Source organism: Cajanus cajan, chromosome 3 (assembly GCF_000230855.2).
Source record: "Cajanus cajan strain Asha chromosome 3, NIPB_CcT2T_4, whole genome shotgun sequence".
In the NCBI taxonomy this organism is placed as follows: Eukaryota; Viridiplantae; Streptophyta; class Magnoliopsida; order Fabales; family Fabaceae; genus Cajanus; species Cajanus cajan.
The window spans coordinates 73497265-73524929 of NC_138519.1; the positions used below are offsets into that span (position 1 = coordinate 73497265).

Sequence of the window (27665 nt, forward strand, 5' to 3'; positions counted from 1 at the left end):
GCAGGCTAAAAGAATAGCTTCCCAAGAACGACAGGCCAAGAATGATGCACCCCATCTATTGTCAAGAGGGGGATATGAAAGAAAAAAAAAGGGAAATGAAGAAGGCTAGGGCAGAGGCAGCAAGGGTTGAGTCTGCTGACAGTGTGGAGTCACCTTCCCGCCATGAGATGTGGATAGCAGCCCGGACAAAATCAGATGGGCAAATGACTTCTGAGTCTGCAAGGGTCGTTGCGGATAAAATAGTAAGTAAAAATATACAAACTAAGACTCTTCATTTCAACTCATTTAATTCATAAGTGTAGTTTAGGGTATACTTATTGTTAATATGTTGTAGGAGGGTTTAGTTGAGCAGAGCACCCAGGGCTCATTTGTTTTCGATGGTCGGAATGATATCCTCACAACGACCATAGGAAGGCCAGAGCACGGAGGCCGTGTGCGTGGTGTTGGCGGTTCTTGGAGCCACCGAGATTTCTTTGGTACCCGATCATCGAGGAGCACTGTTGAATCTTGCAGTCAAAAGGTTATGCAGAGAATGGAGCAGAGATTGGAGAGTCAGTTTGAAGAGAGATTGAAGAATATTCAAAAAGAGTTTGAATAGAAGTTTGAACTTTTGGCTCGTTCTCAGCAACAGACTGCAGTTGCTCATGATGGTGTTCGAGTCAACACTAAAGGGAGTTGTGCTGCTCCAAATCCCTCACCGGATCAGACTCACACTGATGTACCAAACCAGTGTGAGTTATATGTTGAGGATGACCCCCCACGGTTAGTGGCTATTGGCCGAGTATTTGAGGGTGGCTCAACCATCCATGGTGTCCCTCTACAGCCAGACTGGACACGGGTTGTGTCCCTCTACAGCCAGACTGGCTCAAACATGTATGAGTGACTCAAGAAGAGATATATACATGGCTCCATACGTTGACGGGTTAGTTTTTTACACTACAAGAAAAATCAACATTATCTACGGAAAAAATCCGTAGATAATGATGAAAATCCGTAGATAACTGATAATTATCTACGGATTATCTACGGAAAAAAATCCGTAGATAATAAGGTCGTAGATAACGTTATCTACGGAAAATTTTCCGTAGATAACGTTATCTACGGATTTTATCTACGGATATAGAATTTATCTACGAATGCGTTTAGCTACGGAATTTATCTACGGATGCGTTTATCTACGGAAATTTCCATAGGTAACTTATCTACGGAAATTTTCGTAGGTAACTTATCTACGGAAATTTCCGTAGGTAACTTATCTACGGAAATTTCCGTAGGTAACTTACCTACGAAAATTTCCGTAGATAAGTTACCTACGGAAATTTCCGTAGATAACTTACCTACGGAAATACCTTTCCACACCAATCTTTATAAATAGTTTTACCTGGTTAGAAATATTAATAAAATCACTTCTCAGGGAAAAAAGCATAAGCAGAGAGCTGATACGAATTACAGGGAAAATAAAATGGAAATGAAGTTTGGCTAATGTTTCAATACATGCAAGCTTTAATTGAGGGACCAATTCCCTGTACCGTTCCAACACTTCTTCAAAACCATGACAAAATCTATCATCATAACAGAAACTAAAAACTTCCTGGTCATTTGTTGATGCTGCCAATACGAAACCCACACACAATATAACTCATTATTAGACTAGGTTGATGAAATAAAAATGACAATCAAAGCCAAGGTCAGATACAAAAAGAGCAAGAGAATATAATAAAAATGTTTTCACAATTAAGAAAAAAGTGATTTATAATATAAGGATTTATTAACAAATATTTTGTTAATCTCTCTTACTCTTCTGTTGTATTCACATTTGTTTTCACTAAACATCCGAGCTGCTTCTGAATTTGCTGGAGAGTTAGGATTTGGGTCGCAAAGCAACGACTGCAATAGGAAATCCAGTTTCATGTGAACAGAAAATATTCAGAACAATGCAAAAAAAATGCATTCTATCAAAATGCTTACTAATTTGTTGAGTGATGGAATTAAAAATGAATACAATAAATTCTTATGGTTTTCTATTTAAGAAGGAAAAAATCTGACATTACAAAACAATGAAGTTATAAAAAATAAGGCCATATGAGCTCTTTCATAACTTCACAGAAGCATAAATTCAATGCCAACATTAATAGTCTTAAAGCAATGTCAAAAGATAGAGGATAACTAGGACCTGAATTGAGGTAAGTATTGCAGCTACATCATAAATTGGGCTCCATTGATTTTGTAAAATGTCCAAGCATATGCTTCCATCTGCGTAAATGAACTAGTCAAAAGCAAATAGTACTATTCTCTTGCAGATACACTGATCCATTGGAAGAAACTACGAAACAATATTGAAAACCAAGAACAAACACAACCACTTGGAATGATTATGTAAGCCAATTTTTTTTATTTTATTTTGGTGTAGAATGTAAGCCAATATATTATGCACAATTACCATTTCAAGTAGTTATTCTTCATTCATGGTAAATAATTTCACAGTAAGTTCCACATTAGAAAGTCTCCAAAACTATTTGTTATGAGTCTTACAACTGGCACCATGGCACAGAAGCTAGGAGTCAAAAACAAAGAAATGTAGAGAAATTTTGGGTATTCTTATGGGTTAGGAGTTATGAAATTCGAGGAACTCTACTTTTATTATAAAAATTTCCCAAACAGAGACGGGTATAGAGAAAAGGACCACTTCATTCTTTGTTCATGTTATCACATAAAGTTTAGCATGTATTTATTAGAGAATGGATTTTTTTAAATATTTTAAAAAATATATGTATAGCTTAATTTAAATCAGGACAGAAGTAAACAACAACATATGTTTTATTTCCTAAATAACTTCTCTACGAGATGTTGCAGGAAGACAAAAATTCACCACCAACGAAGTTCAAAAAATGTTTCTCCAGGGAATTCCCAAATCCAAATTGATTTGGTGGATTTAAATAATGATTTTCAGTTCTGTTTAAAGTTGGATAGTAACCCTTGGGTGCTGAAACATAAATAGTTCAAGTGGTTGGCATTTCAATTTCATTATGTGATTGCAGGGTCCTATACATTTTGGCTCATAAAGAAGCGTAAAGTTGTGTGTAGGGTTTACTTATATTCAGTGTAACACAAGGTTGATTCAATTAATTTTCATGAAACTCAACCCACCAAGCCTTTATTACATATTTTATCTAGAATTAAAGGTTACAACCCAGCAATGTCACAACCACTTGGGTTATAATGAATTCTTCATGTTAGAATTGCATGTATGCATGCAACGCTAGAGGATAGAAGCCACGCATGAACAAAATAAATTAATTATAAGTGCTATAGCATAGGTACTTGCATTAAGTACAAAGAAGTAGCCTCTTTACTGCACCAAATATCAATGCTAGACAATACAACACAAAAATAACACTTACGCAATAGAGACCAATTCCTTCAATCTCTCTAGATCTACAGCTTTTTTTAAAGGTGTCATCCCATAACGCTTTTGTTCCCTGGAAGCAAGCTATTTAGAAAGAGTAACTAAAATAAATAATGTTAATAAACATTAATTAAGTATCACTCACTTAATTTCATTTCTTCGCTGAATATCCTCCTCCTTTTTTTGTAATTTCTTCACCTTTTCCTCAACAAAAAAATCAATGGCACTCCCAACATCTTGATTGTTCATTCGCAATGCTCTTTTTGCATCAAGTTCAAAGAACCCCATGCTCATAACAAGTGATAGGGCTTCATCTGGCACTTGCAGCTACAACAAAAACAAGACATTGATTACAAGAGGAGAAAAGTACAAAATGTCTATTTGGCTGGACAGTTAAGTTCTTTCTCTTCCTTCTTTGAAAGATAAAAAGGGTGTAGGGGGCATACAAAAAAAAACACAGTCTATTTCAAAAAACCTGAAGCCAGAGGGATTTTCAATATCTACCGGTAGTGGTGTCTTTAAAATTTAAAATTAGTAATGCTGAATTCTGAATGTTATAGGAGCTTGAGCTTGAGTTGATCTTTATCTCATTGAAGTGCATCTTGTAAGACTATGTTATATGTCACAGCGACCAATAACCATAGCAATGAAACATGGAGACCAAAAAATAGAACAGAAGCATAAAATTTTGACTTTCTTTCTTCTACCCAATTAATTTTTCAAAATATGCTATAATACTTTAATCACACCTGGACAAATTTTGCTCTTGCAAAGCCCAATGCTTTTCTTGATTTCTCCAACTGCCCAGTATGATATGCCACCACCCCTTCAAGCAGCTCTACTCTCAAATGCCTGTGAATGAAGGCAAATTAATCAGCTTACAAGTTGAAGAAGCTCTATAAGCTAAAACTAGTTTATGCATACATTAAAAATAAGACTTTGCAGAAGCTAATAAGAAAAATGGAACCCTAGGCTCGCTGAAGGACTCCACGGTGCTGCTCATGCCGCTGGTGGTGGGCCGGTTCACCTGGACCACGGGCTCGAACTTGGAGAAGCCGTGGGCCTGGTAGAGGGGAATCTGGTCGGACTCAGGCCCGCGAAAGGATGGGGCGGTGTTGTTGTAGGACGGGGCAGCATCCTCGGTGGAATCGAAGGTGTCGATCCAGACGAGCGACTTCTTCCAGGGATCTCGAATCTCGACTGCGAAGCGGCCCCAGGGGCGCTTCTTGACGCCGTGAAAGCGCGTCTCCTTGGGCAGAGGGTGGTGGTGGGCGGCGACGGCTCTCCCTCGGTGCATCTGGGTGTGGAGGGTGCAGAGAGTGGTTGTTGGGAGGAAGAGCAAGAACCACCAGGACGGTAGGTTTATTGCTCTTCTACAAGAACCATCAAGACAAGAGGAATGGGTTTGGGTGATGTGGCAGAGGAAGGCAAGGGAGTCAGAGGGAGAGGCAGCAACGACGGTGTAGGAGTGGAGGAGGGAGTTGGGGAAGTGGGGGTTGGAGGAGGAGGTTTGGGGATTTGAAGAGAGGGAGAGGAGGAGGGGGTTGGTGTTTGTTTGGAGGGAGAAGGGGTTAGGGTTCGCGATTGCGGAGCGGAATGAATGAGTAGGGTTTTTAGTTTTTACACTCCATTTCTTTCCCTTATTTATTTATTTATTTGTTTTACATTGTACATTACCCTTCTAGTACTGTAATAATTTTGATTGTTTAGGGCTAATACGTGGAAATAATTTTTCTTCCAGTAAAAAAACTAAACATATGACTCTCTCTCTATATCATGTTAGGGATGAAAATAAGTTAATTCATACTTGGAATATATATATCTGATTTATTATTTATTATGAATTTTCTATAGGTCTAACCTTTTTAAAAATTTAGTCTATCTTAATAAAAGTCTATTATATATTAATGATATTAATAAATTTAACTTTTTAAAAAAATTAACAAATTTATTTTCAAATATATTATTACGAGTATTTTTTAATTTACGTGATAAAAATATATTTTTCCTCGTTATCATTAAACAGGTTTCCCGTAAACATGATCAAAACATTCTTATTTTATCTCTTTCTCATAAACAGGTTTTCCGTAGAAACCCATAGAGCACTTTAATACATATCAAAACATGATCATTCTCAAAATCAACCACATATCTACACATCACATCCAACAAGAAGCCCAACAGAATAATCAAAAGGCAAAATAGAAAACGTTCAGAACGGCCTGTTCCAAAACTAGAATGGCCCGTTTTAAAATCACATTTTACCTGCAACGCCCATATTTGGAATGGCCTATTCCCAAATCTAAACGGCCCGTTCTGGCTTCGCATTTTACTCATATAATCATGTGTTGGAACGACCCATTCCAATCTAATCTTTATAAGCCATTTTTGTAGTCTAGAATGACCCATTCTAGTTTGAGATTGACCCGTTCTTGGTTACTAAAAATCAAAATATTATCCAAAAAGTATTATAATAAATAATGAAATTAAATTAATTAAATCTTATAATGGTTATTAGTATCAAAGAAATTGCTCTAGATTTTAGATTTTATTTATTATGTTTTATAATAAATAAAATCCAATATTAAATCAAAAGATTATAACAATCATAATTCAAATCCAGGTAAATATCTTTCATAATCAAAAGAAATCTAATATTAAATCAAAAGATAATAAAAATTATAACTAAAATATTCATAAAATTTCTAATATTAAATTTAGTATATATTAAAATTAATTAATTAAATATTTGTATTTAAGAAATTATTACAGATTTTAGATATATATTTTAAAGTTTTTATATTATTAAATTAATTAAAAATTAATTATATTTTATCACTTTTTAATCAAGTGAGTGAATGATAATGAATTAACTAAAATTCTAAAATATATTTTAATTAAAAATAATTTTTTGGTAAATACGGTAACTAAAAAGTATTATAATAAATAATTAAATTAAAAAAGAATAAATTTTATAATGATTATTTTTTTAATGATGTTAAATTAAATATTCTAATTATTTTATAATAAATAAAAATGAAAAGATAATAAAAATATGTTTTACCTATGGAATTTATCTACGGAAATTTCTGTAGCTAAGTTATCTACGGAAATTTCCGTAGATAACTTATCTACGGAAATTTCCATAGATAACTTATCTACGGAAATTTCCGTAGATAACTTATCTACAGAAATTTCCGTAGATAACTGGACATTATCTACGGAAAAAATTCCGTAGATAATATTCCGTAGATAACTAAATTTTATCTACGGAAAAAATTCCGTAGATAATATTCCGTAGATAATTAAATTTTATCTACGGAAAAATTTCCGTAGATAATATTCCGTAGATAATAACAGTTTTTCTTGTAGTGTTAATTGGTTTTTTAATCATGGTAATTTTATAACTAATTTGTTTGTCATACAATGTAGGTCCCATTGGCAGTTAATGGTAATCATTCCTAAGGAATACACCGTGGTGTGGTTTTGTTCACTACATCGAAAACCAAGCCACGAAATTAAATGCCAATTACAAGGGTAACTACATTTTTTCATTATGTTTTAAAACTGTAATTATATATATTGGCTAACATTTGTTTTTATTTAAATTAATTAGAATCGTGTCTGGAGCTAATATTTTAAGTGGAAGAGCCAGATCATCAAAGTCATTGCATTTCATATACCCTAAGGTTAGCAAATTAATTCATACAGTCAATAATATTTAAATTTATTGACTTTAGAAATAATAGTTATTTGTTTCTCATTTTAGTGTAATAAGCAACAAGACTCGTTTGAATGTGGCTATTACATCATGTATTGGATGAGAGCCATAGTTTCTGTGGGTATTACTGATTCTTGGGCGCAGGTAATTCATATCAAAATTTATTTAACTATATTTACCTTTAGGATAATTAACATTGCATATTAATGACACTTAAATTAATGTTTCAGGTCTTTCAAGATCCATCTCCATTGCCCGAAGATGAGTTGCTCAAGATAAGAGAACAATGGGCATCTTTTTTTCTAAGTTTAGTTAGTTAGATATTATGTTTATAGTTTGATAGTTAGTTAGTTAGATAGCATTGACAAACATATATTTTATAGCTTTTTTAGGATAATAGGATTTACATTGTCATAATTTATGTTTTTTAAGATTTATATATTATTTTCTTTTTGTCATTCAATTTTGAAATATAATTTGAATTTCTATTCTGGACTGCCTGGTTTAGATTTGGTATTTTGGACTATATTTATATGCAGGTGTTGGGTATATCAAAAATTTATAAACGTTTTAAAAAAAAAACTCCCACAAATTTACGTCGGACATGGCCTCGTCCGACGTAAATTTACGTCGGACGAGGCCATGTCCGACGTAAATTTGTGGGATGTTTTTTGTCCCTTTTTACGTCGGTCTGGGAGAATCTCCGACGTAAATTTACATCATGTTTCAGAGGCGACATAAATTTACGTCTCCCGTATTAACGTCGGATTCTTTTCCGACGTAAAAGGCTCAAAATAGGCGACGTAAAAGACCCTTTGTGTACTAGTGATAGGGTGCCATACCTATGCTAGAATGAAAACTGTTGTTATAAGTGAATTCAATTAAAGCGCAGGCGATTCTTTAAAACCGCCGCAAAATATGCAACGTTATTTCTTTTATTTGGTGTAGTGTCTAACTCAACCCTACAAAACAAATTTGTAAGGTGAGATCTCTAGTCGATAATCTTAATACTCTAGAGTTATCATTCACTTATATACTCTTTAATTATCTTATCTCTAGTCGATATGAGACTTAAGTTTTTCTCAATAAATAATTATCGCTAATAATAAAATTTGGTGTGGTGTAAATATATTTTTAGTAGTCATTATATATTAGTCTATTACATTTTTATTAGATAATAATAAGAGTAATTATTTTATTATTGTTAAATAATTATCAATAATAATAAATTTTATTGTAGTGATAATAATAATAATAATAATAATAATAATAATAATCCTTTACTATGATGCTTAGTCCATTCCATATATGATATATCATCATTTTTTCCACTAGTACAAAAATGGCTTTTAAAATCGGGGTTTTAAAATCGGTCATTAGGTAGCCGATTTTAAAAGTGACGCGGTGACAATTTTGTAAATAATGGCATTACTTTTAAAATCGGCTACGTTATGACCGATTTTAAAAGTCTCTGATGCTACTTTTAAAATCGGCTCTTGAATAGCCGATTTTAAAAGTGGGACTTTTAAAATCGGCTCTTGAACAGCCGATTTTAAAAGTCTACTTTTAAAATCGGCTCTAAACAGTCAATTTTAAAAGTCTACTTTTAAAATCGGCTATTGAGTAGCCAATTTTAAAAGTATTACTTTTAAAATCGGTTATTGAACAGCCGATTTTAAAAGTAGTATTAGAGGGTTAATTATATTATCTCTGCTCCCATTGCTCCATTCTCTTCTATTTTGCTTCAATATCATATATATTCTTCTCCTTACTCTCTCGGACTCTCATCTGAAGTGTGCAGCTTCTCATTTTCTGGGACGAATACAACATCGAGGTAACATTCTCGTCTCATGCGTATTATTTCATTATTTCTAGGCGAACTTTGAGTCTGGAACGGCCCCAGAACGGCCCGTTCTGCAAGCAGTACAGGCCGTTCTGCTTGCAGAACGACCCGCTCTGGGGCCGTTCAAGGGCCATTCCAGGCACTCTAAGTTCGCCCGGAAATAACGAAATAATATGGTGGCAACATGGGAGAAACCATTGGCAAGTTGAAACTGAGAGTTTCCTAACATAATAGTTTTGCCCTAATGCGCGCATGTGTCACCATATTTCATTTACCTTATAAGTTTTCATTAGCACTTAATTTTGGAGTTTCACTAGTGTTATAACTTCACATATACCTACACATATTTGTTAAGTATATTTGTGTCTTCCACCTTGTTATAATGCGCTTGTTTCTTTCTTTTCCTTAGATGCATGGTAGATGGTAAAAATGAGTGAAACGCATAGAGAAATGGAGAAGACTAGGAGAACTTTGAAACAATGGCTCTCATCATCGAAGGTTCTATGGAGCATGATATTAGTGCAAGTTTTTATTAGTGGGATGCAGCTATTATCAAAGGCCATACTAGTTAAAGGCTCTTTCATCTTTGCTATCGTTTCATATCGCCATACGGTTGCTGCCATTTGTATTCTCCCCTTTGCAATCTACTTTGAAAGGTAAGTTATTTTTTTTTATTCTTTTTATTATTTCATGCTTTGCTTTTATTCTCTCTATTTCTCTCTTACATTGTTTCTTCCTCTTCTTCAACTCCTCAATTCTTCATTTTCTCTTTTCTTTTACCTTCCATGTTTTTGGTTATGAAAGTGAATTGTTAGAGAGCATTTGCGGGAGAAGGAGAGAAGTTTGCAGGAGAAAGATAGTGTGAAAAAGGGAGATTGTGGAATTATATTTTTTTCATTAAAATAATATCATACAAGAAGAACTTTGTTATGAATATTCTCATAATTAAAAAGAATATAGAATTTTTAACTAAAGAATAAGTTATCACCATTAGGGAGCAATAGGCTACATTTTTCATTGAAACATTGGCTAGCTACGAGTTATGATTATAGTTTTACTCATTTTGTAGTTTAGGATGTACATAATTTGTAAGTTACTTTGATTACATATATGGTTGACATTTACCAACTATTGTTATTTGTATGTAATTTAGTATATTAAAAATATATGAATTGTCTGGTAATTTATTAATTTGCAGGTTTTGTTCAGGGATCTTCCTAAAATAAGTCAAATATTTAAAAAAAATTAACAACTTTTAAAATCGTTCATGCCATGACTGATGTTAAAAGTAGGACTTTTAAAATCGGTCATGCCATGACCGATTTTAAAAGTCCCACTTTTCAAAATAGGCTCTTTTAAAATCGATCGGAGAACCGATTTTAAAAGTCAAAAACGACCGATTTTAAAAGTGTTTTTTCCATTAGTGTCCCATCCTTTCCAACACCTTTTTTTTTTCTTTCCATGTTGGATGAATTTCTTTCACTCCTTGTTGGGCCACTCCACCGTCTGATTTTCTATTGTTGGTTGTCTGTACTTGTCCTGCTTTAGACATTCCTCTACTGATTTCCCCTTCTATGATTTGTTGCCTTCTCTGTTGATTCTTCCACACTCCTTGGGTTAGGGGTGCTTATGAATCGGATTTTTCAAAAATCTAAACTAAATCGAACTGATCTGTTTTATAAAAGTAGATCGATTAACCGATCCATTTTTTATAAAATGTATTGGTTTGATTTTTTAAAAATATGGATCAGATTTTTTTGAAATCAGATCAGTTTGGTACAGTGCAATTTTTTATTTTTTACTCATATATGGATCATTTAAAAAAAAATCGAACTGAATCGATCCACTTTGTAAAAAATATATCGGATAACTAAACCAATTTCGTAAAGTGGATCGATTTAGATTTTTCAATACGGATCGGATTGATTATAAATTGGTTCGGATCAATTTGAATTTTTTTGTCGCCCCTACCTTGGGTATAGTTTGAAATGTTTACATGCATTTTTACATTACCAAAATATATTATCTAATTATTCTTCAAGACATTTGTCATTTAGAACATTAAGGAACCTGACAAAGCCATAACATTGACCCATCTATCCCTTTTACTAGCCGTGAATACCTCCCATATTCTCCCTTATCTTTGTAAGACTTTCCATAGATAAATTTCTTTGTATTCCTTCGAGAACATTTTGAAAAAGAAAGTCAATATGCGTCTAATTGTGTTGTCTTTGACTCACCCACCATCATGTGCTTTTCGTTCATTCAACTGACTTGCCATTCTTCAAAATTGTAAGACAAAGCTAATAATGGTGGGTAGATTAGAAAAAACACAACTGTAAGATAAAGCTTATGTCACTCAAGACTTTAACATTTTTATATATTAATGAAAAATTTTAAAAATGTTACGAAAGTGATATTTTGCAAAATTTTAATAATGTTGCTATTTTTTTTAAACTTTATAAAATGATAACTAGTATTAGCATAAATTATACTACCATTTATACTTTATATGACTTTTTTTACAAGTCCTTTAAGGTTAAAAATATCTTAATTTTTTTTTTTCTAAAAGAGAAGATGTCCTAAGTTAGTTATCATCAAATCTAAATCATATATCAAAGTTCATTTATCTTAAATTTCACTCTATAGTTATATATGTGACACCCTCTACCATACCATGATACTTAAAATAAATAAACTAAATCAAGAAGTTTATCATAATGAAAATCCATTGTGTGTTCAACATAGAGAGTATGACATGTTAATAAAACAAAACCAACTAATATACAAATAAAATCTATTACAAGAAAACTAATAATTATCTCAAAACATGACAAAAAAAGATAATCCCTAACCAAGTCTCGATGTCACATCCTATTAGAGCATAACCTTTCTATGAGGATTAAGTCTCATCACCAACATCCTTAACATCATGCTGAAGAACAACACAAAATAAGAAGAGTGAGAAACATCTCACTCTGGCTCACAGCATAAGATGTAGCTGAGCAACCAAACACAAATAAAACATATATCAATATAACATAAATATATCGATCATATAACATATTTCATTCATTCACAATATAACAACTGAATATCACATAGTATTAAGATGCATTATGTAATGGACAAGGACTATATGTTGTCATGTATGTGATGTCAGTAAAAATATATATCACATATCACACTTGTGCATTGCCGCTAGCAATATACACAAAGTAATCTAGGAGTATATGTTAGGCCATACCCTCTACATACTCTCACTAGAAAGACATACTACTAAGGCCTGATTAGGATAGCTACGTCACGCAACATACATCCCATGCTCACGAGGGCAAGACTGAGACTTTCAAATGGAGTTATCCTCATGATTGGTTCTCAAACTTTTACACAAAGGACCTTCCCTAACAATATATTTCATATTGTATTCTTTTAAAACATTTTATACATATGATGTATGTCAAACAAACTTTATACATTAACATTCACATGGTCTTATACCATAACACATCACACATCTTATCATATTATATCATGGATAAGCTTCGATTAATTAGAATTCTCATCATATGACCTTTGTAAGATCCATACACATCAAATGCATCAATATCAAAACACACTAATCAATATATACATAACTCATAATATGTCATATATATCAATGACATACTCACACTACAATCAATTATTAAGTAATACAATGATTACACAATACACCTCAAGTAAGAATTATTATGAGATCATTTAATCATATGTTAGAACCTCAACTAAAGTCACTAAGATTAATGTCACAAAGAATTTAAACCAATAGCTTAACTAGTCTAGCAACTTTATATATGAAGTCCTTAGATATCACTATCATTAAAACACCTCTCAAGTCATTAACAATCAACTTACATCATAGCCTATTAAAATTCTTTTCTACCATAATTCATCCTTCCAAAACATTGATATAAGTAACTCAAACCATTAATAAGATAAAAAAACTTACAAGATAAAACTATTCATCATCATCATTCACAAACTACATTTCCACAACTTAACCTTCTAAGACATCGTGTGATCCAAACGTCCTATCTAGAGTTATATATATGATATCAAGTTGATCTTATTTTATTAGAAAGATAAGGCAATTATCTTTGATTTCTATGTTGATCTTAAAAGCTAATTATGTCATCTACTATTTTTTAAAAATACAAAATCGTAACATTTCTGCCTAAACGTGATAGTTTGACCTTCGCTCAGTAATTTGATCATAACTAGTTCTAGACCTCCTTTTTAAGTGATTTCAAAAGAATTTGAAAGCTAACATGCAGGGCTACAACTTTTATGAAGATTACACAACTTAGTTCTATCATTTAAGTCTACTCGAAAAGCTTATAACGTATGCATATTATATTTCGCACACAAAATATGAGGTTCATCTTTTAACTCACATAACTCGGTCGTTCCTTAATATTTTTGTGTGATTCTTAATTCTAAACTATAGTTCTAAATGTCCAATTTCTAACCCAATAATCAAAACTCAATTTCCCTAATCACACATAGAGAAATCAGATAAATACTAAGGTATGTTCATACCAAAAATTTCAAAATTTGACACAACTCACATCCAAGCTCTCTTCTCTTGATCGAATCAACAAAAATCAAAATTAAAGTTTAATACTACTCTATTATATCATCAATTATTCAAATCCAACATCAATTTTGCATTCTAATTATATATTCCTATTAATTACTCACACAATATCCATTTAAGGTGTCCACAAGAACCCATAAGCAATCCAAACTTCACAATTATAGGTCCAATTCACAAAATTGGAGATATATACAACTACACAACCTCAAATAGAACAACAAAGACAAAAGAACATATAATGTAATCAAATGGAAAAACCCTCTTATATAATACAAGCAACAAAGAAGGGATTGAGAATCAATTTCGCTACCCAACATACATCCCATGCCTAAAACAAGACTTGTAACAACCCGGACACACCAGAATGAAAGCGATCCAAATTAAGATTGAACCAAGTAAGAGATTGTATAGTTGAGAATGATCGACTTAAAAGGAATTAATTTGTACTACTTATACCAACAAGATGCATCTACTTTTCGGTAGCTTATTCCATAAGATCCCCACAATTAATCGTGAGTTGAAAAATCTTGTATTGGTTTATGGGGTCAGTCGTTGATCCTAAAAACATACGAACGTCTCAAAAAGGGCTACTCATGGAGGGTTCTAATCGGTGAAAGATTCTAATCAATGAGGAGTGCGTGAAATGTCATCGTGTGAATTGTTGTTAAGTGGAACTGCGAGAGGTCAAATCTGAGGGGCGTTACAAGAATACTTACTCTTCTGTTACCTCGATGATCACCAGACTCTCAATGATCACCAAACTTTAGAAGCGGATCTCCAAGGTTGTCCCTGACTACCTTTGTTTCTCCCTTCTCTTCTTCAAATCATGAGACACACGTGTTAGTGATAATGTGAAGTGAAACAACCCTAACTCTACTATTGCATTTATAGAGACGCTAACTCTAACAATCGCATGACCCATCCACGAAAGCTCAATTAATCATTTGTCACAATTATAAAAAAATTAAATTAAGAATATATCTTTCAAATAATAGATAAATAAGCTATTATCTTAAAATATCTTTCAAAATATATTATTACCCTAATTAATGATTTCTCACTATTTTGAAAATAAGTAAAATAACTACTATTATTTTGAAATATCACTCAGAATATAATACTAGCCTAATTAATCAATTAAAAATATTACATATAAATATATAAGATAATATCTCTTCGAATAATATAATTTTGAAATCTTTATTTTTCTTATCTTAAAACGTTCATAAAACCTCCAAAATAATCAAAATTATAATATCTAATCAAAATATGTTAAATAAAATATAGTTATATCTCTAACAATAATAAATAATTTCACAAATCTTTCTTTAATTAGCAAAAATAATCAAAGTCATTTAAAAAAATCTTTAATATAATTACAAAACTTATTTATTTAATTAAAATATCCTTTTAATAATTTTATAAAACTTGGAATGTTACAATATATACTCTTTTTGTGTCATTTTTTAACTTGATGTGGAACTTTAATTTAGAAAATAATTAAAAATTAGATAAGTATATTCTATATGTTATTCTTTTATTCTATGTGGGACTTAAAAACAATTAATTTTAAAAAAATTTGTTTATAAATTTAAGTATTGTTGTGCTAAATACATTTATGTTTTTATAAACAACATTTTTACAAAATAAAATAAAATAACTAAGATGAGAAATTATAATACCTCCTGAACACGTGCACTAATGCGATAAAACTGATAAAAATAAAATAAAATAAAAAAACCTTCAAAAGCCTTGAGCCTCAACCATTAACAATGTTTTTTTTTGGTTTTTTTAAACCTTGAACATTCCTAATAAAAATAAATGTCAATCAACATTAGCAATATTTTATTTAATATTCTTAAACAAAATTTAAACTTTAAAACAATCTCATTCGCATCATTAATTATGGAAACCCTAGCATCACTAAGAAAGCATTTAGTTGATTCTTCTACAATTGTTTCTGATCTCTCCAACACTCCCAGTAAGAGTCTTCATGTTACCCATCTTGACCATGGAAGCCTTAAAATCCCTAGCAAAAGCAAAAGGGTTCTTGCTGTATAGCTTCACCAAATTGTCACTTTCACCACCATCTCCTTTGAAGAGCTCTTGATCGGAATGAAGTAGACCCTTTTTACTCAGCAATGCAGAATAGAATGAAGTGTCAAATCTTGAGGGAGTGGCACGATCCAATGCTGCCAGATTGCTATCTCCACCACTACTTCTAGGGCACGTGCCCTGCAAAGAAGATGCAAAGTTGGGGTCTATGTTGGTATCATTGTAGATCCTGTTCCTAAAGGTGGAGCATTGGGCAAATCCAATGGTGTGAGCACCAGAAAGAGCTACGAGGTCTTTGAGGTCCAAACCATGAGACTGAAAACTAGAAAGAAGCTGAGAGAAAGTGAAAAATGGAGGAGGAAGATTTGAGTTTGCAGCATCCTTGCTAGCAGTTGTTGCATCCCTTCTGCCTAGTAAAACTTTGTACCAGTAGAGTGACCCTCCCAACTGTTAACATAAATCCATACACCACCTTAGAGTAATGATACTCATGTATTTACTCTCTTCTTTTTATCCCAATTTTTTTTTTTATCATATCATTTATTATTTATCATCCCTTTTAATTTTACACCTTAAAAAAATGATGTACGACTATATTTTTGCTTTTTTTTCCAACCCCTTTTATACACCCTAACTCATAAATTTCACTAAAACCAAGTTAAATTTTCCTTAAAAAAAGGATATAGTGTATAAATAAATAAAATAATAAAATCCGATCCTTGTCTAGATTAATTGTAAACATATCAAATTAATTTATCTAATGAACACAAGGGAAAAGACCGTGTAAAGAAGCTCTTAATCAATATATGTAGTTAGGTGTAAAAAATAATGAAAGATAATAATTCTTCTTAAATAATTTTTTTAGACTCTTATTATTTATTTATTTATTTTGCTACTCTGAGGCCCATTTTATTTATGGCACAAAAAGGAATGTTAGAAACTTATTTGGCTCTTTCTCTTTTTTTCTTAACAGGGTAGGAGTAAACATTTATGGGTCTGAAAATTTTATTTTATTTTTTGTTTTAGATTTTAGAGTAGATATAATTAAATAGCAATGAGAGAATAAAACTAGGATTAGTAAGAGACTCACTATGGAGACAGAATCACGAGCAGCTATAGCTAAGATATCAGCACATGATACTACAGGACGTTTGCAAGCTTTGTCAACTGCTGCTTTAATTTCATCAATTACTTCCAAACCTCTTAGTGACCCAATATTTGGTAGGGCACTCTTCTCCCCGGTCAAGTTCGGGGTGTCATCTAGCAGAACTGATCCATCACAGCCCTATACACATTGTTTCGAGGGCACAACATAATATTAAATTATTAGTAATATATAATATATTAGAGATGACATGCTTCCATGCATTAATAATTCTGTTAGAAACTTTCTGCTATATATGGCTTCTGACTTGGACTACCTTTCCTCATTTGTCCTTTTTCTGCGTTCTCATAGTTTAAACTAGAAATTCTTATTTACATTATTCAACTTGACCTAGTCAACTTGGATACTTGAAAATGATATATATGATCGATATTCCATGGCAAGGAATTTGGATTCTCTTCATTTTTTTTCTCTTCATTTATTCTTTATTTCATATAGTTTATTATATAATAGATATTAAATATTAATCATCAAAATGTAATATCTTTTATACACTCAAAACTTTGTTAGGAACAAGGAAATAAACACTAAAACATGGAGAGGATTCAAATTCATTGTCAAGAGGGGACTAAAACAAAAATCAGAGAAAATTACCATGAATGATAAACCTCTTACACGTTATTTCGAAACAGTTAAGATAAGCACACGAAAACAAGGGTGTTTAAGAATTAAGATTAACCATTTGCAGATATATGTGGGTGTATAGTTACACTACTGTATAATATTTGTTTACATTACTTGATTTATAATTTTTTGTAAATAAAATTTCTCATACAAAAATGTGATATAAAATACCTGTCTCAGTTGGTTGAACATTTATACGAGCTATGCTATTTAACACCGAATTTGATAAAAAAAAAATATATGCAATTAATGACACTAGACCACTTATCATGCATGAATTTGTAATTAACTCACATTGACAAAACAGTCATGGAAATGCAAGCGAAGTAAAGATGCTCCCATGCGTCGTTCACGGAATATTGCTCGTTGAACAACTGACTCAATGATAGGCAGTGCCTGAGGGCAAACTTTGTCGTAAAATTCAGGAGTGAGTTGTGCATGAGAAGGGATCGTGACAAGTGTGGCCATGGCAAACACAATGAAATATTGAAGACAAGAAGCCATTTCGTTTTTGATCGATCTTAACAAGTGTTATTGACTTTTGAGTTTATCTTGGTTGTGTAGGATTTAATGATTTATATAGAGAGGAAGTAGCAACTAGTTTACTTGCTTCAGTTATTTACATAATATTTTAGTTATCGTCGCGTTCCAACCGGATTTTGGTTAATACCATTGACGTAAAACCGTGTAAGAGAAATGTTCAAATATTATTACCTACACACATCTCCATGCATTGCATGCAATTACCACTGCTTAATGCATGCCAGCTTGAGAAGGGAAAAAGTCGCATGTTATGCCAAAAGTAAGAATGTTAACAAAACAAAAACAAAAACAAAAACAAAGTGAAGAAATTTGAAAGAATCTTGCCCTAAAAAATTGAGTGATCTTTTCGGTGTATAAAAAAATACTGTATATAAGGGTATGTACACGGAAAGTTTTGAAACGCGGATTCACGAAACAAAAAGAAAAATGAAAGCCATAAATAGTTGAGGAAAAAGATACAGAAGTAAAGAAAAAAAAATGGAAGTGTTTGATAAAAGTATTGTGAATTATGTCGGAGAGTTTTACACCAAGAAACATTTCACACAATAGATAGTAAATAAATTACATAAGTAAGTTTGACATTATAATATGAGTTAATTATTCATACACTGTCAGTGTAAAGTTTTTTACACTGGCAACCAATGAAATCTTTTAAATTATTTTATTTTATTTTTATTTAATTAAATAAATAACTGATATGTCACTATTAAAAGATATGATTGGTTGTCAGTGTAAAAATTTTTTACACTGATAGTGTATAAATGATTAACTCTTATAATACAACTTCAAACATTTAAAGAGACTTTTAATACAAAAGACGATCTCACCCTTGAATTTCCTTCCACGGTATTGAAATTTTATATTGGAGAGCTAACACTTCACACAATAAATAATGAGAAAATTATATAAGTAAATTTCATACCACAACATAACTTGAAATTTTAAAACATTATGTAAGTAAATCTTTTTCACTTATATATTACTCAATATGTCTAACTCTAATCATAGATTTACTTCATACTTAAACTCCAACAAATTATATGAATCATTTCAACGTATTATTTAATTTCAACTTTCACTCATCAATTTTTATCTCTAAATTGATAACATTTCAAATAATTTTGGTCAATGATTCCAATATATTATATCATTTTCTCATAAAAAAATTTGTGTAAACCATATCAATTATTAACATATAAAAAAAAATATTAACGTATAAAATTATGAGCAGGCTGCCAAAAGTCAATACCAACTTTTCGGTGTAAATTGATTATAAACATGCACTTGAGGCACTTGAGAATAGCTAACTGGTATTTTTTCTCATTATAATTATTATTTATATATGAATATAATAAGCTCGCATTGAAAATTTTCAATCAAGTAGAGTCGACAACATTGGAACGAAAAACTCGGCCAAATACTATACAATGTTAAAATATAGTTCAAGAGTATATCGTATATTATAATTTCTTTCTGTGCAGTGCACGACCACTACTAATATAAAGGTAGAATTATTAGGTGGTTTTGAGTTATACGATCTTTAACTAGTCTTTATATTAAGTATTATTAATTTTTTATAAATTAAAAAACTTAAATACATACTATATAATGATCACTTAAAAAAATTAACATATGATAATCCAAGAATATATTTTTTAAAATCAATCTGCCTTTCTTTGTAAAAGACAAATCTTAGATAGGATAGATTAATGAAATAATTGAAACAGCTAAAAGGTAAAAATAAGAAGTCTTTTATTTTGAAAAAACCTATGATTCAATCAACTGGACTTTCTTATACTACATGATGGGCAAACTTGGATTTTGTGAAAAATGGAGGGGTTGGATTAGAGGTTGTATTTGCACTAGTCAAGTATGTTCTTCTTAACAGTTCCCTACGAACAAAATTCAATTATTAAAAGACCTTAGGCAAGGAGATTCGCTTGTCCCTTTTATCTTTTTAATAGTGGTCGAGGGACTCATTAGTCTAATGCGTATGGCTTATGAGTTTGGAAAATTCTTTGGATTTAAATTTAGTAAAGAAGGTCAATTTTCAATACTATAGTTTGCAGATGATAAATTCTTGGTTTGGGAGGCTAACTAGAATAATTTGTGGGTGTTAAAAACTATACTAAGGTGTTTTGAGCTTATTTCAAGATTAAAAGTAAGTTAATTGGCTTAAATGTGGAAGAACAATTCTTGAGGTTAGCTATCACTTTTCTACATTGTAACATTGTGGATGTTCCTTTTAGGTTTCTTGGGATTCCAATTGGGGCTAACCCAAGATTGCTCGGCGACCACTTATGACTACAATGAGAAATAATTAAATTGACATCTTGAAAGGGGAGATATTTATCTTTGGGAGGTCCGATTGTCTTGATTAATTTTGTGTTGTCATGCTTACCTTTGTACCCTTTATCATTTTTCAAGTTGCCCAAGAAATTTCTTAAAACTATCATTGGCATTCAAAGATCCTTATTATGGAGTAGTAAAGAAGATTCTCTTAAAATAGGTTGGGTTAGTTGGCAAAAAATGTGCCAACCAAAGAAATCAGGAGGTTTGGGTATTAAAAACATTGAGATTTTTAATATTTGTTTACTTGCAAAATGGAGGTGGCACTTTTTGACTGATACAAAGACTATTTGGCATGAATTATTGTCTTCTAGATATGGTCCCCTGTTTCAGGTTCTATCAGTAGCAAATTCCAATCCAACACCATGCTCTATTTGGTGGAGGTATATTTGTTTAGTTGATAACAATAAGTGTGTGGCTCCTTGTTGGTTTTTTTCAACTCTTGGTAAAATGGTGAGAGATGAAAAACAGGTGAGCTTTTGACATGATGTTTGGATAGGTACAACCTATTTGAAAGATATTCTAGGTTATATCAAATATCCATTGATAAAGATACTTTTATTGTTGATATGGAGGAATTGATAAATGATTTGTGGTGCTGGAATTGGAAGTGGATCAGGGAACCTTTTATGTGGGAGCAAGAAATCAAATTTATTGTTTTCTGTTTCACTTGTAAGATACAAGACTGATGAATGGATTTGGAAGCTTGATAAATCTCACACTTTTTCTGTAAAATCTGCATATACCTTTTTGGTTTATATATGAACAAATGTCTGTAAGGAGCCACAATATTTCAACTAGAATATTCAACAAGTTTTGGTCTACTTCGATTCCTTCAAGGGTTTTGGCATTTTTCATGGAGATTGTTACTTGACAGATTACCTTCATGCTCTGCTTTAGTTCGAAGAGGTGTCATTCAAGATGTATCAGAAGCTAAATGCATATTTTGCAATCTTCATGAGGAAATAGTTAATCACTTGTTCTTTTTTTGTTCGATATTGCTACAAGTTTGGGGATCTGTATATGGTTGGACTGGATTTTCTATTTTCATCTTTGATTTTGGTGAATCATATTAGCTACAACATAGGGGATTAATAAAAAGAAAAATAAGGAAAAAAAAATATGGATGAGTATTTGGCATGCCACAGTGTGGTCAATGTGGTTGATAAGAAGTAGTGTATTGTATTTTAAAATGAGTCTTTTGATTTGCTTAATTTGATGGATCTTATTAAACTCAACGTATGATCTTGGTTTTCAGTAAATGTACGAGGGCTCACATCATTATTGGTGTATTAATCCAATGAGATTTTTTTTTCTTGATGTAACTTGTTGATCCTTTATTATTCATTAGACTATGTATACAAGTTAGAATACCCATAGTACTCTAATTAATTTGATTTTGCTTATAGAAAAAATATAAAGGGGCCAACTGTCCACCAGTGATGGAGGTATAGATGATTTGCACAAAGTCTTATTTTAAATTTTATTGTCTCATTGTAAAAAAAAAAAAAAAACACTAATATAAAGAGACATTATATATGTAATTAGATTTCACAAACTCATATAATTAGTATTTTTTTAACTTCTTTTTTACCTCATATATCAAACTGACCCCTCGGATTTATTGAAAATGAAAACTAAAATATTTCAATCATAATGATTAATTTTTTAACGAATCAACGATGCGTGCATATTTATATAATGATATATATATAAAATAAAAAGCTATTACATTGACATTGAATTAATGATAATATGAATCTCTAAGAAAATAAAAATACCATTTGTGTAGGCGGACAGCCGGACATAGTGACTAAATATATAATAGGACAAATCGTCCTTCTAAAAAAGTTTGTTTTAATTTAAACAATTTGTTCTATTTAGATCCTTTTAATTTGAAAATGTAACACTTTCGACCCTTAAAATTATTTAAATAATATTTTACTACTCTGGTGTATTTTCAAAATAAGATAGATTAAAATAGTTAAAAAAACTATTCAAGAGATTAAAATCGAATTTAAAAAATTTGAAAGAGATTAAAAACATTCTTTTAATGTAAAAAAAAAAAAAACCATTCTCCCTATAAAATATTTGTTTTATGCAATTCAGTCTTAAAGGAAAATTAATTTTCTTTTATCGCAATACTTGTTAAATTAACACAGAATTATTACGAGTGAAAAAGTTCCAACACCAAATAATTAATTGAGATTACATACTTAAAACTTCAATTTAAGGCTACATATTAAACTGGAAAATTTCTGTAACATTTAATTCCCATTTCGATCGGTACATTGTTAATTAAGAATTGAGATGTAACCAAAAATATTGAGTAGGTATTATTAATAATTGATAGCGGTGCGGCATGCATCTCTGTCAATTAGATAGTATATACTATGATAGTATATTCCAAGTGACTTTTTCAGTTTTCAAATAAAAAATATATAAATTACTATGGGAGCAGAACAGTTCCAAATAATTAATGGAGATTGTTATTAATTTTCTTGTGGATTCTTTCACCTTGACCAGATGTAATAATGTTTTAAAATTGTTTCATAAACGTTATTGGCTTAGTATATATCAACCAGATTATTTCCCCTTATTTTATTGCAGGCCAAATTTCCCTACGTATAAAGGATTTTTAAACTTTTAATGTATGCCCTAAAATTAAGGCCATGAATGGTGCCATATGTAACGCAGAGAGGAAGAGCTAATCAAGGGAGCTATTTATTTATTTGACTGAAAAGGGAGCGTTCATGTTAAATGCATTATGGAGACATTATAAGTCTATTATAAGGATATAAACAAGTTTCTAAACATATTGTAACTAATTCTTACTAAAGTAGTTTACAATTGATTATTAATTTTATGGATTAATTCCTTTAAAGTGGGAAACTCGCTTAAAACAATGAAGTAAATTGTAAATAAATGTCAGTTCAGTTGTTAATACATATACAACAAATTATAAATGGGATAGAATAAGTCAGTGGATGATCTGATTTCCATTTTTGCAGAACACGTCATTGGAAAAGATCAAAGCTTACTGGACTATAAGTTTTACCGAAGAATCAAGATTTAGTTTCTTTTCCTAAAAGTAAACTTAGAATTTATTTAAATACAAGTTTAAAAAAGTTTTTGATGATTTTTTTATTAAAAATAAAAAGTTTTTAATAGAATTTTTTTTTCTTTCAAAATTTAACCTAAATCCAAACAGACTCTTAATTCTGGTGATAATTAAAAAAAAAATATGATAGAGTACATTATTATTAATTTTCTTATTAACCACTAAAATTACTTAATTACTTTATTCATGTTTACTTTTAATAAAATCAAATCTTGATTTTCTTGGTATTTAAAATTAATAACAAAAATTTAATTAAAAATTCTTGCGATGATTCCCTTAGTGCATGCATTCAAAAAGTACAAATTTTTGCATCATCTGACCTTTATTCTTTAGCTGATTTCTTTGAGACTTGAATTTAATTGGTTCAGCATCAGCTGAACCTAACACATTAATCTTAATAAAATATAAAATACAAAATAACACAATCTCCGACCGTTAAAAATTACATGCATGCAGGGCTTGACATACAATAAATTAATAATTAACACTCGTTCTTAATTAATAATCTTTATTAATGTTGCCCATATCCTTGTAACTCCAACAACAACACTAATTAACTCTTCTGCAATTGCGTCTGATCTCTCCCATGTTCCCAGTGAGAGGCTTAATGTTCCCCATCTTGATCATAGAACCCTTAAAGTCTTTCGCAAACGCAAAAGGGTTTCTGCTATATAGCTCCACCAACCTGTCACTTTCACTTCCATTCCCCTTGTACAGTTCTTGATCCGAATGAAGGACACCCTTTTTGCACATCAACTCCTTGAAGTAAGAGGTGTCGACCCTCGCAGGAGTTTGGTCCAACGGAGCCAGGTTGTTGTCGTCGCCAACTCTAGGGCACGTTTTGCGCAAAGAGGCTGCAAAGGTAGGGTTTATGTTGGTGTCATTGTAGATGCGGTTTCTGAAGGTGGTGCACCTGGCGAACCCTAGAGTGTGGCCACCAGAGAGTGCCACGAGGTCCTTGAGGCCAAGTCCGTGAGAGACGAAGTTGGAGAGAAGCTGTGAGAAGCTGAAGAATGGAGGAGGGAGGTTGGTGTTTGCAGCGTCCCTGCTTGCAGTTCTAGAGTCTCTTCTGCCTAGTGATACTGGGTACCATAGGAGTCGACCACCTAACTGTTGTTAATAGAAGACAATATCATACTTTTTAGGGTTTTCATTAACTAATAATGAATAAACTAAGGAAAAATTATAATTATCTTTTTTGCTTGTTTGATTTCAAGTAGTGAGATACTAGTTAATGGTAATTTTAGATAAATTTTCATGAACAAAACTTTAGTATAATTTTTTAGGTTCAATTAGAATTGTTTTTCAATCAGGATTCAAGTTTTACTTCAATAATGAGATATTATTGAATATAAATATATATTATTGGGATAAAATTTTAATTTTAATCAGAAAAAACAACATCGATTACACTTTAAAAAAAAAAAACTGTACCTACTGCTTAAGTTTCATCCAATTTTCACATTCTTATTTCACATATGGAGAAATTTATTTGTGTATAATTGATTTTGAGTTGAATTAACTTTAACTAACTTTTGGGTTCCATAAATATTTTATAGAGTTTTTTTCTTAACTTCCTTTAACATCTAAATATAAATTACATCATTTCAAAACCAATGTTTACCAAAGTCAATCTCATCTCATTCGAAATTAATTTGTGAATGTAATTCATCCAAACAGTATAACACACATTCTTCCATCACTTTTTTGTTTGTTCTTTCTTTCTCACCACATTATTTTTCATTTGCGTCACTTTCTCTGTCTTTTTTCTTAATTATATCTCTTCTTTCTACCTGGCATAAATCATTTTATACTATATATGTTTGGTTAAATAGATCTAGACGGACGTAAGACTGGCAGTGAATAGATCGAAAACGTGAAATTTTATAATCCTTTTTTCATTTGGTAAAATGTAGGATGGAAGGTTTAAATAAATAAATAAATAAATAAATAAATAAATATATATATATATATACACACTTTTATGGCGTTCATATATATCATATCGTTAAAGTAAACTCTGGTTTTATTTTATTAATTAATTTATTTTTTGTGCAAAGAGTCTATATATACCAGTATTTTTTTTAATTTAAAACTTAATAATAAGAATATAAATAACTTAAGATTTTATTCCAACAAATTAATTAAGCACATAATTGCTAGGTTGAAGGAAAGGTTTGGTTAATTAATTAGAATTAGAATACTTACTATGGCAACAGAATCACGAGCAGCTGTAGCTAAGATATCAGCACATGATACGACAGGTCGTTTGCAAGCTTTGTCAACTGCTGCCTTAATCTCATCAACCACTTCGAAGCCTCTTATTGAATTCAGATTTGGTAGGGCTGTCTTCTCTCCAGTGAAGTTCCTTGTGTCATCCAGCAAAACTGATCCATCACAACCCTGTATGTGCTCCCATAAATTTTTACTATATTATTTTACATCACATAATTATGTTTTTTTTTTTTTTTACATCCTAATTCCATTCAAACAAATAAGGTGTAAAAGAGGAAGAAAGTGATTTTAGCTTTTAGAACATCTTCAACAGTACAACCATAATGAAATGATAACTCTTGAATATAGTGTCATAGATATTATTAATGTTGTTCTCATATTAGAATTAGAATTTATCCTCAATAATTAATATACATAATCAAACATTGCATTAAAGAATTGTGAAACAATTAATTATACTGTGTGACCTATTTTATGTTTTTAAAGGTTGTTACCATTCGAGAGAACTTATTGAATTTTTAAATTTTATGTGGCATGCATTGCAAGACTCACCAAAACTAGGTTAAGCAATTTCATTATCAACAAAACTTAAGTACAATATTGTTGGTAATATTGATATTGTTCACTAATCAAAATAGCTTTACATAAGTAATATATATTTAATAATCATTTCTTATATAAATATCATTATTTTAGTGTATTAATGAAATCGAGTCATTTCACACATATTAAAAATAAAGTAAAAATTAAGATTAAGAAATAAAAATATATTGGTTTAACTAGTATTATGATTTATTTTTGAATTTCAAGATTTTGAATTTGATAAAAATATTAATTTTTAAATTTTGTTAATAATAAAATTATATAATAATTTACCAAATGTAAAAATTAAAATGACTATTAAAAAGGATATCTCTTTTATATATTAATATAGATACTGTCATGTCAATTATTCCAATAACAATTTATTAAAATATTTATTATTTATCCCATAAACATATCTAATTAGCAAAAGCTACAGAAAAAAGTGGTTTTAGCTACAAGAACCAAAAAGAAACTTTTATTTATGTAAATCATACATACATAAATTGATATAAGAAACTTTAATTGGCCAATGGCCATGTATGTAGTAAATATTAATAAGATTTCAACATTGATTTTAGCAAATTAATATAGGAAAAACTAGACCACAATATTACTTAATTAGTTATGTAGAATTAATTAAAACAAGAAAGCATAATCATATAAATGATTGAACGTGTATGTGTATATATATAAAGAACATATAGCTTGTATACCATTAATTTCACACACTTACATTAACAAAGCAGTCATGGAAATGCAAACGCAGCAAGGATGCTCCAATGCGACGTTCACGAATAATGGCTCGATGAACCACTGATCTTATGATTGGCAATGCCTGGGGACAAATTTTGTTATAGAATTTAGGACTTAGCTTTGCATTTGAAGGGATCATAAATGCTAAAACAAGCACAAACAGATATTGGATCTTAGAAGCCATCGTGTTGTGTGCTCTTACCCTGCTTTCAGCTAATTAAGTTACAATTTCTTTGGCTATGGATATGATTTATATAGAAAGGATATCAAGTAGCCATAACAAGGCACATCGAACAAAATTAATTAATTAATTACAGAGTTTACTTGCTTAAGCTATTCACATGATTTTTTAGTTCATATAATCATATTATATACATAATACAACTGGATTGTGGTCCATAGCATTGCCCCACGTCGCCTACAAACTCAAGTCAAGAGGTTTTATATATATCTTTGCAAAGTGAATTAGTAATATTTGCTTTAAGCCTTAAATAAGATGTACTAATCACTTACACAACTTATGGCACAATTTTAGTATTTACTAACTTTTTGTTATTTTCCTTTTTATTCAATCATATAATATTCTTATATATTGTCACAACAAATTTTCAATAGTACCCTAAGCA

The 27665-nt window shown here is 30.9% G+C and overlaps 2 protein-coding genes and 1 long non-coding RNA gene across 4 annotated transcripts; all 3 read right to left on the reverse strand.

Annotated features, from left to right (window-relative positions):
* Positions 1 to 1454: 1454 nt before the first annotated feature.
* On the reverse strand, positions 1455 to 4493 carry LOC145955892 (uncharacterized). 2 transcript variants are annotated; one of them, XR_014432634.1, is made up of 6 exons: positions 4156 to 4493; positions 3552 to 3733; positions 3402 to 3479; positions 2174 to 2253; positions 1798 to 1887; positions 1455 to 1608 (listed from the first exon to the last, which is right to left on the reverse strand). It is a non-coding gene; the product is annotated as an uncharacterized LOC145955892 (long non-coding RNA). The 2 variants fall into 2 exon arrangements; XR_014432633.1 differs by lacking the exon at positions 1455 to 1608 and having other exon boundaries at positions 1709 to 1887.
* A 10925-nt stretch (positions 4494 to 15418) lies between these two features.
* Positions 15419 to 18009, reverse strand: LOC109800503 (peroxidase RIP1). The gene is made up of 3 exons (XM_020361286.3): positions 17748 to 18009; positions 16755 to 16949; positions 15419 to 16111 (listed from the first exon to the last, which is right to left on the reverse strand). The coding sequence occupies exons 1-3, from the start codon at positions 17955 to 17957 to the stop codon at positions 15545 to 15547; spliced, it is 972 nt and encodes a 323-aa protein (XP_020216875.1). The 5' UTR covers positions 17958 to 18009; the 3' UTR covers positions 15419 to 15544.
* Positions 18010 to 23696: 5687 nt separating this feature from the next.
* Positions 23697 to 27267, reverse strand: LOC109800689 (peroxidase RIP1). Its single transcript, XM_020361521.3, has 3 exons — positions 27020 to 27267; positions 25675 to 25869; positions 23697 to 24576 (listed from the first exon to the last, which is right to left on the reverse strand). The coding sequence occupies exons 1-3, from the start codon at positions 27221 to 27223 to the stop codon at positions 24016 to 24018; spliced, it is 960 nt and encodes a 319-aa protein (XP_020217110.1). The 5' UTR covers positions 27224 to 27267; the 3' UTR covers positions 23697 to 24015.
* Between the last annotated feature and the right edge of the window lie 398 nt (positions 27268 to 27665).